The 16493-nt window shown below is 41.3% G+C and overlaps 1 protein-coding gene across 1 annotated transcript; it reads left to right on the top strand.

Moving 5' to 3' along the window:
* Nucleotides 1-394: 394 nt before the first annotated feature.
* bcl3 (BCL3 transcription coactivator) lies at nt 395-16492 on the top strand. Its single transcript, XM_041045410.1, has 9 exons — nt 395-1263; nt 2013-2133; nt 8959-9067; nt 13662-13863; nt 14299-14387; nt 14484-14561; nt 14911-15078; nt 15584-15683; nt 15768-16492. Exons 1-9 carry the CDS (start codon nt 747-749, stop codon nt 15884-15886), a joined length of 1503 nt encoding a protein of 500 aa, XP_040901344.1. The 5' UTR covers nt 395-746; the 3' UTR covers nt 15887-16492.
* The last annotated feature ends 1 nt before the right edge of the window (nt 16493 follows it).

The following is a 16493-nucleotide window of genomic DNA, read 5'->3' as shown; positions in this document are numbered from 1 at the left end:
GAAGGATTTATCCTGTTGTTAACATGACCGTACAGTTCAAAGTGAAGAAAAATTGGAAATCAAAAAGAGCGCCACCTGAATCTTATCCACAGTTGTGAATTAATGTTGCCCACAAGTGAGTGTGCATTAAAACGCAGTTCGGGGACGTCTAGCAGCTATGGCATAAGCAACCCAGTCCCATTTTTTAACCTGCTGTCATATTTTGCAAATCAAACACTCGAGCCGAGAAAAGCATCGATCCGTCTTTCCTCCTTGAACTTCTTGAGAAATTCAGTAATATGTTTTGAACTTGCATGCAAAACAGACAGATGTCAGAGAAGTCGGAAATGCAGAAATTATTATGAATTCAATGCAGTGTTTTCTCTTTTCCTGCCTCACTCGGTATAATTTGACCCAATTGCTTTGTTTCGGTTTAAAGGGAGAGCACCGTCACACCGTCAAGTGTCACTGTGCAGTTATCATAGGTGCGCTAGGATACACATAATCTACGCCAAACTTCCATTGGCTCTTCTTTCAAAGTTAATTAGCATTCTGAATCAATGGATTTGAACGCTTATCTGAAACACACCAGTGACACAAAAGGAAACTAAGTGATGATTTGATCGCTACCCATTTGATTTCATGGAGCTGGGAATTGCGCACTGTTGGGCACTTTGGATGGACTGACCCCCACAAACGTCGAGAGGTTGTCTTCACTCGCACACACGAAGAACCTCTTCAGGTCCTGAGCGCTTCGCCACCAGTTGATGCCAAGGATCATGACCATGAACGGTGACCACCAATCGGTTGCCACAGCGCCGCTGGATCTGAGCACCACTAACAGAGAGCGTGGGAGCGCCGGGTCTAGGACTCCGGACTGCGGACTGCAAAGGTCGCGTCAGGTATGCTCACCTGCACCCTCTGTTTGCACGGGGACGAACAGTCCGGTAATGCGCTGTCCCACTGTCAGAACCGCCCCGGGTTCAGCAACCGGTGCTTCTCGCAAACGGCCGGCGGACAGTTCTTCCCTCAGGCTTCCTTTGAGGAAACGCCCGTTCCCTGTCGAGCTGGAGACTCAGACACAGTCACCGGCTCCACCAGAAAGTGGAGACCGCTTGTCCCCTGTGAAAGACTTTACTATTACGGAAAGTTTCGCCGGAGGTTTTGACAGAATCGCTGGTGAAAACAGGGTCGGTGTAGCACCAGTGACTCCCAGGTGGATTTTACGGACAGGACAGAGTCCAGACACATGTCCCATTGGCTGTTTGCACCCATTTAATTACGGTAAGCGTTTCTAACCAACATTCAGTCTACATTAGTGCGAAACGTTTTCATTCTGTTTTAAAACGTATTAACTCCTGGAACGTTGCTGCACTTCAAAGATTTGCTGTGATTTCTCGACTATAGTTATAATCTAAAGTAGGCTATTTGGTTTCCTGTTCTCTGAGGAAACAGTGATTTTGTATGGCCAGAATGAGGCTGGTTATGCGACAGGTGAATTCAGGGTCTCTGAACACTGTTGAATGGTAAGACCATGTCAGAGACAATTTAGGTTTCAGTAACATGTAGCATGGCATAACCTGCAGAGGCGCTCAAAAATATTTTGTGGTGTTACATGAATGATTCTTGTTTTGAGGCTGTTTTGATTCTGAAAACAGTAACAGCACACAACACACTCTCCTCCTTATACATTTTGGCCACTAGTGTGTCACCGCAGAGTTCCAGTTGATGCAGCAGCAACAGCTGAATCAATGAGAAAATGTCCAGTCAGCCATTCTCTAGTATTCCCCCTCAGTCAAGTCTCTGACAAAAGTAGCTTACTGAGCAAAGTCATAACTAAATACTACGCTTACACATAGATTGATAGAGATTTGCACACTTCCTTATTATTAAAAAAAATAACTTGTTAGCCAGGCCAGCCTTTTCATTTTGTATGTATCGCCATGACTTTCATTTATTCTTTTTCTTATGTGCCTCCCACCTTATATGTTTCTCTTTCTCTGTCTCTGCCTCTCTGTCTCATTCCTGCTCAGGTCAATACCCAGTGTATTACTTGACCCCAGTCCTAGAGCCAAGGCAAGCTCTGGCCCACCAAATCAATTACCTGCTGCCTGATATCGCTCTGGCTACACATCAAGATGAAGATGGAGACACGTATGTTGATATTTTAAAAATAGCTTAGGTTGGAAGTTACATATAATGCATCCATCCATCCATCAATCCATCCATCACATATCCAAGTAGCTGATGCATACAGTAAACTTAAAAGATTTCTATGATTCATCCACCTCGTGCACTTTCATAATCATTACATTTTAGTCAGGTGGCTGAGTTGGCAGTCGAAACTTGGCACAGTTCACAGATCTGGCAATCTTACCACAATCATAAATATTCATGAGATTTCCAGCAGACCGTGAGGATTTATTGTAATTTTCTGTAGACCCAGCTCAGATCCTCACCTGTCGACACCATGAATTTGAACTTGTGATGTGTGCATGATGAGTCTGAGATGAATGGTGCAAACTTGCCAAGTTACACTCAGCTAAACTGTCCTTACAAAATTTTAATGATGCAATGCAAGGGCTGTTTCAAGGTGCAAAATAGATAGTGTTTTTTTTTTTTATTCTTGTTATTATAAGAGGTCACACTTGTAATAAACAGAGCTTTCTGTATTTTCATGCCCTCTATGGGCAAAAAGTAGTTAAAAGTATGTTTTGGCTACTAAAAATGCCATGTGACACTAAATACCAGCACACAGACAGCAGATTCAGTAGTATCTTAACCTTTAATAACATTCAAACATGTTATGTTATGTTATGTTATGTTATGTTATGTTATGTTATGTTATGAAATGAAATAACGATACTTTTGCCCAAAGGGTTCTGTATATTATTTCAGCTTAAAGTTTTAACACATAATTTGTGTGTGTTTGCCTTTTCATGGATCTGAAATGTCTGTCTCTAGAGCTGCATTCTCAAAATCATTTCTGCATGAACCAATAGCAGCAGATATTTTGACTTGTAGGATTTAGAAATGCAGGTGTCCCAGTAAGTCTTGAGCCAGCATGCACAATACCAGGACCCTGAAACCAAACAAATAGAATTCAGTCATTAATTTTATTATTTACATATCAGCTACTGTAACATTTTAAAAACACAAGAAAATGGCCCATGGCATTTCAGTTCAGATCATATCTCCCTTTACATCCAGTGATAGACTACAGACTACATATTGCTTCTTTTCAGACTTGACACTTGTACTTCTTATACTGCTTTCTCAGGGGGAAACCGTTACCATAGTCATAAACAGTGAAACTGAAATGGTCACATAAACAACAAGCCACTACAAGTGATTCACTGGGATGGACTCAAACAATACTGGTTTCAACAAGCGACAGGCTGACATTCTTACATGGTGGTTGTGGTTTGTGAGACATCTGTAATATCATCTCACTTGGTTTGTCATGATCCCTGTGAATCACCTGGTTTTGAAAAGGTACAGTCAGTGACCCCCCCACCCCCCTCCTCCCCCATATCCCACTAAATTCTTTTCTGCTGTTTCACTTCCTATAAGGGAAAATGGTTTAGTGTAGTTCAGGAATGATTCACTGAGGGGCAATGGAGACTTTGAATCTGGAAACTTGAGTATGAGTTGTTAATTAAATAGGCATTGCATGCATATGTTTGTGTGTTTGTGTTCAACAACCTATAATATTCTGTAGTCTGTAGTCTGTAGGGGGTTGGGAATGAGAATACTGTACACAGGACACTGGAGGAGTTTTCGAGACCACATGAATGCAAATATTAAACTTTAACGCATGGCTACTTTACTTTGTCTAAGGGTTTAACACCCACCCACACACTAACTGAAATGACAAACTGATACAAGAACACACACACACACACAGTCATGTGACTGAAAACATGGCATGTCCAAGAATGAAATGGCACTTTGATGCTGTGGTTTCAAAACGTATCAACATCATTCGCATCCATTTGAAACAAACTCGTGACGACCAACATTTAGCAGAACCTTAAGTCCTGTGACATGTCACAGCTGCTTATTGTTTCATTGAGTATTTACTTCAGAGACTCGTAACCACAGTGACGTCCGCCATTAACAGATTGTGGCAAGGAAGTAGGATGAATGCATTTTTACACATGCAAAAGTATATATATTAAGTAAGTATATTTTGTGGTGTCTTTATCACTGCAGCCAACCTGATCTTATTTTTCATGTTCACCTGCTGTATCATTACAATAAATTGCTGACACTCCACTCTTGAGTGTCTTACAAGTATCCAAATTTGCAGGACAGATACAAAAACAAAATGGAAAGCTGATGTAAACATTATCTTATTTGCAGTCACTTAATGCAACAAAGCTGCAGTGAAGAGAACCTCCACAAAATCTAGCCCCTTTTTTAATGATGGTGAGACCTTGGTTAGCTTGCGTAGTGTAGTACCTACTTTTTGTTTTGTGGTTGTTTGAAACGTTGTGTGAATTCTGCAGAAAGAAACATTCTCACAGCCCCCCATCGTTTTTCGCACTGTTTGTATGTACATGAGTGCGTGTATGCATAATGTGAGTGATAGCGAGCATGCGCTCTTACGTCAGTTTCGGGAAAACTAGTGACAGCTCAGTTTTGTGGTTTTTCTCAGGTGTTTGTCTTTCATTTGTTTTTAAATGAATTGGCTCAGAAAACCCGCTCCTCACTTCCTCATTTACCGCTTTCTTTCTATCAGCTTAATCTCTCTCTCTCTCTCTCTCTCTCTCTCTCTCTCTCTCTCTCTCTCGTTCCTTTTCTGTGTTATGTGTCACTTGCTTCTCCTCATACTTCAGTCATTTGTATGTGTGATGTGCAGATGTGTTGATTTTCTTACAGCTCCTACAAACAAATGTCCACATGCGTCCATCAGTCAGTGGATTTACCTGCACATTAATGAGTTTGGAAATATTTTGTCATGTAGACACCTTTGCTTGGTCATTATAGCTGCTGCAGATTTAGATAATGTCAAATTACATATAGACCCAATATTTTCTGCACATATGCACTGAACCAGATGTAAACAGTTGTTTCTGGAAAGAAATGCATGGACACAAAAACAGCAGCACAAGGCGGGAATGTGACCATGCAGATTTCCAGCGTGTGGTCTGTTTTTCTGACTAAAGGCTATTTGTAACTCTGCTGCAAGGTATTCAGAGTTATGGGGAGAGCCGCTGGCCCAGTTTACTGTACCTTAACATCCTGGGTCCATAGAAGCGTGTTCATCATAAATGCAAACCCAGTCATTAGAATATTATTTGATCACATGCAAACAGTATTATAGTTTGGTTATTCACTTTTGTATGCTTGTTGGTGCTGGCTGGTGCTGGAACTGTCTGCCTCGTCATTCCACCATTGTGCAGTTGAGTATGTCCAGTAAGCTCATAGCACATACGCAGAACTTATTGCTAATCCATAATTTCTAGCGTACACAAAATCCATATACTAGGCAGTTGGAACTCACTACATACTAGTATGTTAGCAGACAGTTTTGAACACAAACCAGTTTCACCGTCTTAGTTTAGCATGTAGCATGCTAACATTTGGTAATTGGCCCTAAACAGAAAGTACACTTAAGGTTGACGCAGATGTCAGTAAAATGATGAAACGTCAGGAAAGTTATTGCAATTACTCCTGAGGGGGGCATCAATGGGTATACCAAATTTCATGCCAGTCCATTCAATAGTTGGGTTCGGGTCCATTCAATAGTTAGTAGGAAAACATTTCACTCAGAAACATAAATGTCACCCTTAAAAAAATCAGGGGAGAGAGTTAACACGAAATTGCAAGCTACATTTGCAAGCTGAAGTCTTCTGTGGAAGTTGACGATGTGATATTTACACAGATTAATGTTCCAAATCCTTGGAGTTCATCCATCATCCTCCAAGCATTAACCTCAAGTACTCTACAAATAGCTGCTTTAGTGTACAGTAAGAGTCTCAAAGGGGCTTCACATACTCACTCTCCCCGACAGACCCTAGGTTAAAACTAGGTGTATTCCTGTAAAAGGGTTATGATGTGACCCTAATGATGAATGTAGAAAGGCTCTGGAAAAAAAAAACATATCCAACATAAGAATAAACTACTTGCTCATCCAGGTTTGCTCAAACACATTTTCCCAACAAATACCTTCACCTCAGCAAAGCCTGGAAGTAATTCATTCTTCATACAGAGCACAGCAGACTATACATGGTATGTAAGCTTTCTTTTTTACTGGACTGTGATGCGTCTCCGCTTCGCTTTTGTTTACTATTCACACACTGACGCACCATCCCATTGCTCAGCTGGTCCACAGACCACAGGATATGTTCAACTTCAGTCTGATCATTCAGTTTGGCTGCGCCCTTACCCTCCTTACCAAACAGGATACCACATGTATGCTGCCTTCTCTCTCTGCCTTCTCCTTTTTTTTGCAGTCTGTATTTTCTCTCTCACACACAAACACACGCTTACACTGAGACTGACTGTATTAATGTGGCGAGCTCGGGACTCCTGTCTGCGTCAGTACCGTTGTGCCTCGGGTTATCTGGGGCTGTGGTCTGCCCCACTTCCAGGAACTAGAAACAGTACAGTTTCATCTTAAGAGAAAAGGGAGATATGGCTGATGATAGAAAAGTATACAAGAAAGGTAGAATGACTTTAGGTCATTATAAACCATTCATCACAATGAGTTCAATGCTGAGAAAGTTTGATAAAACCCTGGTCAAGTCTTACCTAAGCAGTAATTATTTTTGACCATGTATATACTGTATCAGGATTGGACTAACGCAAATGATGGGCAGCTGATAACATGTACAGTAAATATGACCAGTGATCTTTATTGGTACAGATTTGTTCACTGTGTTGGGGTCAGTTATGGGAACAGGGACCAGCTGAGGAAAGAACCACCAAGCTCAATCATGTTAAAACATACAAAGTTCTGCTTTTTGCTCTGATGTCAGGAGCAAATCATCTGATTGTTTATTGCAGTTGCAGTTCCTACCTGCTCTTGCACTGCAACTTTAAGCTTTTTACTTATGCTGTGGAGTTGATCTCCATACGCGTTCATGCATGTGGAGGAATTATGCATGTACATACACTTGCACACACAGTTAATCCACAATTTGCATTTATTTTGGCTGTTTTCGTAACTGTTTAATTATATACACAGACATAGTACAGCATGACTGTTTTTTCCCAGCAAACACTGTGTGTGTGTTGGCACATGCTTGTCTTTCAATTTAACAGACCGCAGGTATTATTCTGTCCGTACACGCCTTCCGAATATGAACGTTTTCATAAGGAATATGCAGATTATGTGAGCTGCTTTTATGTGGTTGGAAGAGATTATTAGACTAATGTGATACTGTAATACTGTAAACCTGTAATAAGGTATATAGCTAGATAGATAGCCAGATAGATGGATAGACACCATACATACATTCGTACAAGAAGAACCTTTTCTTAAACCACACAGCAGTTTTCATGAAAGTGTAGTTGTGGTGTGCAAATGTATACCTTAGCATTATACGTCAGAGTATCTGTTTCCTCAGAGGTCTTTAATCTGTTTTTTCAGGCAGGAAATTACAATCGTTAATGACTCCATGTCAGTGGGACACATAGCTGAGAGGAAGTGTTGCAAGTTCTTTTGTCACTGTGAGAACTTATTTTCTGACCTCAAACTCTGTGCAAGGGTACTTTTAACTTATTCTCAAGAAGTGTCCCTGTTTCCTGTTGCACTGTGATACTGTATGTCTGATTACGACTTATTTACTGAATGAAGCTGATTCAAAAAGCCCCTGTCAAAAACCATACAGCTCGATGGCTGCATTTCACAGCAAAAAGAACGATATAGAGGAGAAAGAGTGCAGCCATTGTTACTGACAACAGGAAGTGACATAAAACCAGTCTGGCTCTTACTGGAAGCTGCTTCTTCTGACAGAAGAAAACTGCTATTCTGTTTTCTACAGCATGCCCTCCCCCCACTCAGTTTCCTGCTCTTCCCTGTCCTAAACTTTGGCCTGCGTTTGTTCTTTCGCTTCACGTAGAGACCACAGATAGTGGTTTCCCCTTTAGTCTTGATAAGGGTGCGATAAGAACACTGTGAGTCATGCCTGACATCTGTGGAACTCCTTGGTACAACTGTCAAGTAGGATTTAGATCAAGTGGGATCTGCTGCTCTGATCACAACAAACTTAAATCCTTTACAGGTTAGGTTTTAAGGCCATGAATTTAATGTTTTTCATCCCAAACCAATCATCTGAGACTTTAAGAGGTCCCTGCTCCCAGAAAGAGTCTGGCACAGAACCTCTGTTAAACCGCAACCTGTCGTTCATGAACAAGATATAACATGAACTTTGCAGGTGCTTTTATTACCGTCAGACCGAGCCAGGCTAGCTGTTTCCAGTCTTTATGCTGAGCTACTCTAACTGCCTGATAGCTGTACCCTTGTATTTAATGGACAGATACAAGAATATTGTCAATCTTCTCATATAACTTTCAGCATGAGAATGCAGTACATTTCCCAAAATGTCCAACCATTGCTTTAAGTGGAATTTTTGTCAAGCTTTGTTGCTACCATGCTGGGAAGTTATTTTTGGCTTTAACAGTTCACAAAGGTAACTTTTGAGCAAAAACTCCATCCACCATCAGTCATGCAGCACATTCTTATAATCATGTCACCAAATAGTGCTGAAAGGAAATGTCATGTTATTGTGGAGATCACTGCACAGCAATGTGTTACCCGCATTAAGTGCAACGCATAAAGTTCTGATTAGTTATTGGTCATTAACTTAAAAGTTATTTCTGGGATGGGTCACAATGTCAGGAAAACCTGTGACCCATCTAAATTCTCTTTGAAACTGAGTTTTCTGCTGCAGGATTTCTATTTCAACTCTTAGTGTAAAATTCTTAGTGGAGCTTTCTTTTCATTATTCATTGCGTTATTTATTGCAGAGCTCTCCATATAGCTGTGGTGAAGAAGGAGTTGACCATTGTCTACAGACTGATCCATCTCCTGCTGTTGGCTCACAAAGGCCTTGATATCTACAACAACCTACGTCAGGTAAAACAAGTACACTTTAAAAACACACATGCCACATTTCTGTCCATTGAAGCACAGATGCTCACCATGTGCGCACAGAGTTGCTACCATACCTTTCTTTCAATTGTGGAAGCCATCGGATCCACAGAAATTTTTTTTTAAACATTTCAGTTCTATTTTATAACATATGAAACAGGCCTTGGCATCAGTCAGTGTAACATGATGAAAGACAGATAGAGAATAAAAATGTGATAGGGGACTTCTGTCCTATCAACCACAGCATGTAAAACACATTCCCCTGCCTCACCCTTCTGATAACAGTAACATGGAAAAGAATGAAAGAGGAAGTGCCTTGGTTTCCTCCTTGCCTTGCACTGCATTATCGCATACTCTTACAGTCATGGCGGCTTATGGTGATGTGGTGGAATTCACCCTTCCCGGTTTCTCCACCTTCACTTGCCATAGGCCAAAATCATTCACATGCTGGGAAGGACTACATGTGGTTTCCAGTGTTCTCTTTTATTGTGTACATGATTTTCTGGTGCTGGGTTTCCCTATAGGAAGGGGTTTTTTAGGGTTTGCATGTAGGATTTACCATGTTGTGAAACTCAGAGGGAGTCAAGATGATTAAGCAAAGTCTTGACTCCTTTGAACTCTCATGACCCCTGCACTCAGATCTCATGTCTTGGCTTTAACTGAAAACATATGAACAGGCTGGAAAATTGCATGACATAACTGGTATTCCAAGATATAATTTTGACTAATCTTTTCTTGACTCTTCTGATAAAGAGTCTGACTAACATTTGTTTGTCCATGAGTAACATTGGCACTATCTACACCAATATTAATGTTCAAATTGGGCCCTCAGTGAAGTGACCGGTCTGTCTAATGAAAAAAAGGCCTGTGCCCTTAAACTTCCTACATGGCAGCCTCATAAGGGATTAACTACAGCGTACTTTACTGTAATGTGTACAAGGAATTGCCTTGAGTGTTTCCCAATCCAGGGCTGTCCCAACCACTGGCCTTAAGCCAACCTTTACACATTCTTTTCCCCTCTGTTGTCTCCACCTCCTTGCCCTCCTCCTTGCAGTCTGCCAGCTTTCTCTCTTTCATCCTTCAACACAAAAAGCACCTGAGCTGTGCTGATTTTTAGTTCTCAAGGCTGGGGTTTCACACCACACAGGACACTGCGGGCCTGCTTACCAGAAATAACGCTGGTGCTATCATCTGTTATTGTCTTTCCTCGTCGCATGAGGCTTGACAGCATAGGTTTTGTGATATCCTGTGTCTACCCTGTGTATGAAAATGAATGCACGCCACACACACACACACACACACACACACACACACACACACACACACACACACACACAGAAACCCTCTTTTCACACACTCACATATATAATGCTATATGCTGTTATAACCAAAAAGGGAGATTTTCAGGCACAGGTCCTAACAGTCATTTGCCTACCAGATTGTGTGGTTTTGACTGAATACAGGGCCTAAAGAATACAATTATCAAAATGAGGCCAGGGAACTTTTTATTTTTCATAATGTTTACCAGACAGACCTAAACACATTTCTGATACTGGCCAACTTCCTAAACACAAAGTAAAATTAAAATATAACTTTCCCAATGTTGATGACAAATCCTGAGTTTCTGTGGTTTGCATATGGAACTTTTTGACAGAGTGTTACTATCAGTACCATAACTGAACAATTGTGCAGTGCTTGATTTGCCTTCGTCTCTACTATGAACTACTATGATGATAGAGACAGCTGTTTGATACTCCCACACTGGTCATACTATCAGTACAGCTACACAAACACACACTGTAGTACTCTCACCACAGTTGATGGTGTAGTGTGTGGCAGAGACACTAGTGGGGTTTGGGGACTGAATCCCCTGGGGCCACCCACACTAAAACATGCGCTGATGGTCATGTGCTTTAGATTAAAGATATCCACTAAACTGCACGTGTTACTGCTACAGTGCAGTATGAAGGTGATCTGTAACAATTCAATAATCACTTAGAGGCAATGTCTGTAAATCACCAAGCTCTCTGTAATGTTGAACCCTTTTAATTGAGATTCACATAAATTCATGTTAAATATTTACTGTTTGTTTATGTGCATGCTGGTAGCATGCTACTACATTTTTACTGTGAGTGTGTTTGCACGAGCGTGTGTGCGAGTGAGACATCTGTGTGTGTTTGCGTGTGCTTTAGTATTCTTGTTCCGAGAAGTCACATGACAACCCCCCCTTGCTTTGGGCTGTTTCTCAACATACCTTACAATGAGGTTCAGAAGGTAGTTTTCAGGGACTTTCCCTTCTCTCTCTCTCTCTCTCTCTCTCTCTCTCTCTCTCTCTCGTCCGCGCTCTCTCGCTCACTACTCGCTCTTTTTCTCATATCTGTCGCTGCATATAGCTTAAGAGAATTTATAGTTTCTAACCATAAGTGATCAACTGACTGATGCTATCAGCGTAACTGTCAACATCACTGACGTAAGAGCGCATGATGTTTATTTGTGCAAAAGGAGTGTCTTTACCCCCCAGTGTTCACTGCAAAAGTCTCTGTCTCTCAGCGTTGCCTTCTACCTTTTTTTGTGTTTGTCACTGCCTATAGCCTGGAGCTGTTCATGCTCAGAAACCTCCTCTCATCTTTTCATAGCATTCATGCTGATCCACTCATTTTTCAGGAATGCAAGTGTGTGAGGACAGACACGGGAAAGAGAAGGGATTTTCCCTTGTTATCCTGTCTTTCCCTTGTACTCCCCTCTGCTGCTTCCGTTTCTTCCTCATTCCGCCGTCTCTCCACCCTGCCACCCGCCTCGCTCTCTTCCCACCCTTCGTCTTATCTTTGCTGGATTTTTGTTTTAGTCACTCTGAAATCCTTTACAGGAAGCCACAGCTAGACTCTGCCAACTCTGAGATGTCTATTTTGAAAGCCTTAAAAGGCCTTAGTGTAGAAAGTTCTGGGAATGATTCAAGAAGATACTACCATACGATTTAGAGCTGTGTGGGGACACAATAGTATTACAGCTGCTTTTCACAATGTCCTTTTAACACTAAATGCTGATAAAAGGAAGAATGTAAATTTGAACGGGGACAATGATAGTATGTGTTTACTTTTTTTTCTGTTTGATCTGTAAGCATGTGTGTGACTCACAGGATTCAGAGGAACAGGAGATGAAGAGAGGAGGAACACTGGCATTGACACACAGAAGGAATTCCACAAAGAAGCTCTCCCACAGCTAGACTACTTTTTTTTATAGTCTTTACTGGAACAAGCCCCCAGCATGCATGCGCATGTGTATACACGCGCACACACACAATACTAGTAAAACAGCAAAAGTGAAACTTGGAGCAGTAGTCTGTTCCTGATTGATGCGTTTATTGAGTAACTTGAATAGCAGCTAAAAACTCCAGTTTGAATGACTTCCCTTTAAGACTGAACTGATGCATTACTTAATTTGAACAGCAACTTGTCAGTGCCGTCCTTTGCATGAGCTGACATAATTATTAGCAGGATGATACATGCTGACTTCACCCAAAGGAACATCCTAGATTGCTCAAGCGATTTAATTCAGCACTTCATCATTCATTGAGGCAAGCGCCCAGTGAACTGTGTGCAGTTCTTGTTGGTGCTATCATTGAAGACTGTTTGTTTCTCAGAATGGGTTCCTCCTCATTTTAAATGAATCACACACTCTCATGTTAGGACTGTTGTTGCTGTGCGGCGATATATGGTGCAATCAGGATTTTTGGACATTCTGTTGTTGGGGGGTGGGGTAATGTTTGGTGTGTTTATTTATATGTGGGAATAGGTACGTGACATTTATGCCTGTAACCATTCACTTCTGAAGTGCAATAATGATAACCCAACCAGGTATGGTTCCTTTTTTTATTTATTTTAGGTGTTGGCCGTTCTTACTGCCATTGTTTTATTGTGTCTCTGACCATTAACCTGTACGACAGGTTAGAAATGACACTAGAAATAATAACACTTTTCCTCTGTCCTCACTTACAAGAACGTGTCATTTTAAGATTTTTTAACTTTACCTTTCGACAGGGCCAGGCTAGCTGCTTCCTGCTTTTTTTCAGTTTTTGTACTAAACTAAGCTGTCACCTGGCTCATTCTCACTATACAGACCTTCTCGTCTAATGTTCCATCAGAAAGCTTGTATTTCTCAGAAAGTCAAACTATTCCTTTGATGGAAGTATAAGTTGGACATTGTCAACAAAAAAGCCTTAGACAGTGGACCAGAACATTCAATTTTGATGGCAATGAGAATCTGGGATTTCCACTATGAGCATCTTTAGAACTTCAGAACAGTGACATTAGGATAGATACTTGTTTCAAAATAGTGACATCCATACAGGCACCAAATCTATTTATCTCAGATTTAAGAGATGGGAATGATTGCTTTGAGGATAGCAGAGAGTGGGAGCATTATTCAGCATTAGTGGGGGATTCACGCTCTCTGAATACCATCTAGTGTGTGTTGCTGTGTGAAAAATGATATTATTTTCAGAGGCTGTATTTTGCCTTTTTGCTGTTTTGGACCTGTATACACTGGTTTGTCTAAACTATATCTTTTGCCCATCTCCCAGACTCCCCTTCACCTGGCAGTGATAACCCATCAGGCAGACATGGTGGACACTTTGTTGAAGGCGGGAGCTGACCCTGCTGCCTTGGACCGTAACGGTCAAACAGCACTCCACCTCTGCTGTGAATACAACCAGCGTGAATGTCTATCTGTTGTGCTCGCTCTGTCCTTACCCTCCAAATGCTTGGATAGCAAAAACTATGAGGGTAAGTGGTGGTTTACAGAAGAGGCTCGTTATATGTATTGTACAGAACATGTTCTTGACAAAGAAAGATCCAGAATGGCTTGTAGCTCTAGTAATTTAACAATGATAAAGTCTCTTGTTTGTAACCATTTCCTCTTTAGTGATTTTCTTATGACTATTTTAACAAATAAATTTAGTTAGTCATTTAATTAAGCTTCACATAGCTGGAAAACACTGTTAGGAGATGACTTGCCAGTGATTTCATGTCTTTAAAAGGTTTTAAATTTTCATCTCGTGTCAAATCCTCACTAATTTGCCTTTATGTAGAAAATGTGCTAAATACTGCTCTTCCTATGTCTCTGAGGGTTGATACTGTGTGTGGTGGTAGTATATGTATACTGCATAAGCCCATATTTACTCAATGTAAAACTGAGGTTCTGCTTTATCCCGTTCTCAGGTTTGAGTCCTCTCCATCTGGCTGTGCTGCGCGGCCTTAAGGATTTAGCCAGAATGCTGCTGGATGCAGGAGCTGACATCAATGTAATGGTTAGTCCCTGCGCTGCACTGAGTCAACACTGGCTAAGTTTCACAACATCACTAATTTTTCATTTACCATCCATCGTGCTTTTTTTTTCTAATTAGGACATCAAAAGTGGCCACAGTCCTCTCATGCATGCAGTGGAAGGCAATAACACAGACATGGTCCACTTCCTCATTGAGGTAATGAGGGTGTGTGGGGAGAGAAAGGGTTGTGACTCAGCTCTATTTGATCAGTCTGGTTTTCTTTTCCCCAGCTCATCAGCTGCATACACAGTTTCCCATTCTTTTCTAGCTTACAGATAAGACCTTCACAGAATCGGAGCAAAAATGTTTAGAGTTTAGATGTGTTGTCACAGCTTAGAGATGTGTTGTACATGGACAGAATTATCTTTTGTCTTTCCTTTATCTCTGCTATTTGATGTAACTCAACCTCTCCATGGCTCTATCTTATGTTTCACTTTCTATGCTTCCACTCTGGCTTTCTTTATGAATCACATCTGTGTTAACCTCTTATGTTTTTCTGTCGCAGAATGGCTGTGATGTCAACGGCCAGTCTTACAGTGGGAATACAGCCCTGCACAGCGCCTGTGGCCGAGGTCAGGTGGACACTGTGCGGCTCCTGCTGAAGAGTGGAGCTGACAGCAGCCTCAAGAACTACCACAATGACACCCCTGTGATGGTGGCTAAGAACAAGAAAGTGAGTGATGACAGAAAAAGAGAATATACATAACAACACAGACCTTGAGATTCCATTTTTACTGTATTGTTTGTTTTAGCCCTTTTTATGGTTGTTTATGGTTGTTTTATGGCTGCCTTAGGACAATTTAGATAGGATCAAGAAAGCAGTGAACCCTGATTGAGGGTTACCAAACTGACTGTGAACAACTTCCTTGTAAATGTCCAAACTTTCAGTCACTCACTGTAACTTTATGATGGAAAACCCCACACATTTGTTACTTAACTTATGTCAACAACAAATGCAAACAATTGCAAAATCTCCTTTACTCAGGTCTGATTAGGATGGTGACCAAAATGGACAGTAAATGTGTGTATCCTTCCCTCTAGAGGCCAGACCTGGATGGTGCAGTGTTTTCTCTGTCAGTGGTACATTGTTATTCAACTCCAGTTGTTTGAGTAGATCACTGTGACCCTCACCTTAGGTCATGCACACACGGCTGTAACAGACTGTAAATATTTTCCAGATAGCAGATGTGTTACGAGGGAGAGCCTCCAAGCACATAAGAGCTCAAGATCAACACTCTGTGTCAATCTCACCTCATGGGAGCAACTTAACGGAAAACGGTGAGGACATGCATACAACTGCACACACAAGGACACAGTCAATAAAATCACAGTATTTCATTTATACCATCTGCTTTCCAACAGGATCCCCATCTCCCAGCCACAGTCGTGGATGTTCACCTTCAGCAACACCACATACCCCTCATCATAGCACCGCCCACTCTCCAAAGACTCCATCTGTGCCTGTACATCAGTATTACTAGCTCAAAGTTATTGCCCAGTGCAATTTCCAACTACCTCTACACAGCCAACCAACAAAGAGACTATCAGACTTCAGTGCCTAAAAGGACACCCTGGAGAAGGGTCAGGCAGTGAGAAGACAGACCAGCAACAGACTGCACCTGACATTAAACTTCCTCACAAACTGACCTTCTTTTCCTGGACTTCATGACAAAAGACAGTCCTAGTTGGCATTCATTTTTGGGCATCAGTGTATGGACAGAGTGCCTACCTATCCAGCTGCTTATGACTGGGAGAAAACCGGTCACCTACAAGATGCTGCAGTGATCAGCTCCATTTTTTTTTTTGACATTTTAATTCTTTTAAAATTTGTATCCAGTCTGCTTATTGCAGTGGTTCTCTGATTAGGTGACTTCTGAAGGAGGGTATGCATGAAAAAGAGAACCACTGGCTTATTGAAAGGCTTTACAATGTTACTTGACATTCTAAGTATTGCACAGTGAAATCCCTTCTTTCTGCCATTTTTATAACCTATGTCCACAGCACCTTTAAGTCTGTGTGCATGTACGCGTGTGCTATTTTATCTCTGACAAAAGTTGTAGATATTTTTATATAAAAATTGTCCAACAG

Source organism: Toxotes jaculatrix, chromosome 8, assembly GCF_017976425.1.
Source record: "Toxotes jaculatrix isolate fToxJac2 chromosome 8, fToxJac2.pri, whole genome shotgun sequence".
NCBI classification, from domain to species: Eukaryota; Metazoa; Chordata; class Actinopteri; family Toxotidae; genus Toxotes; species Toxotes jaculatrix.
This window is presented reverse-complemented; position numbering and strand designations above follow the sequence as displayed.

Coding starts and splice junctions, on each gene's coding strand:
- bcl3 (XM_041045410.1), top strand. CDS start 747: ATGCCAAGGATCATGACCATGAACGGTGACCACCAATCGGTTGCCACA. Junction 2,134..8,958: donor CAAGATGAAGATGGAGACAC/GTATGTTGATAT, acceptor TATTTATTGCAG/AGCTCTCCATATAGCTGTGG. Junction 13,864..14,298: donor GGATAGCAAAAACTATGAGG/GTAAGTGGTGGT, acceptor TCCCGTTCTCAG/GTTTGAGTCCTCTCCATCTG.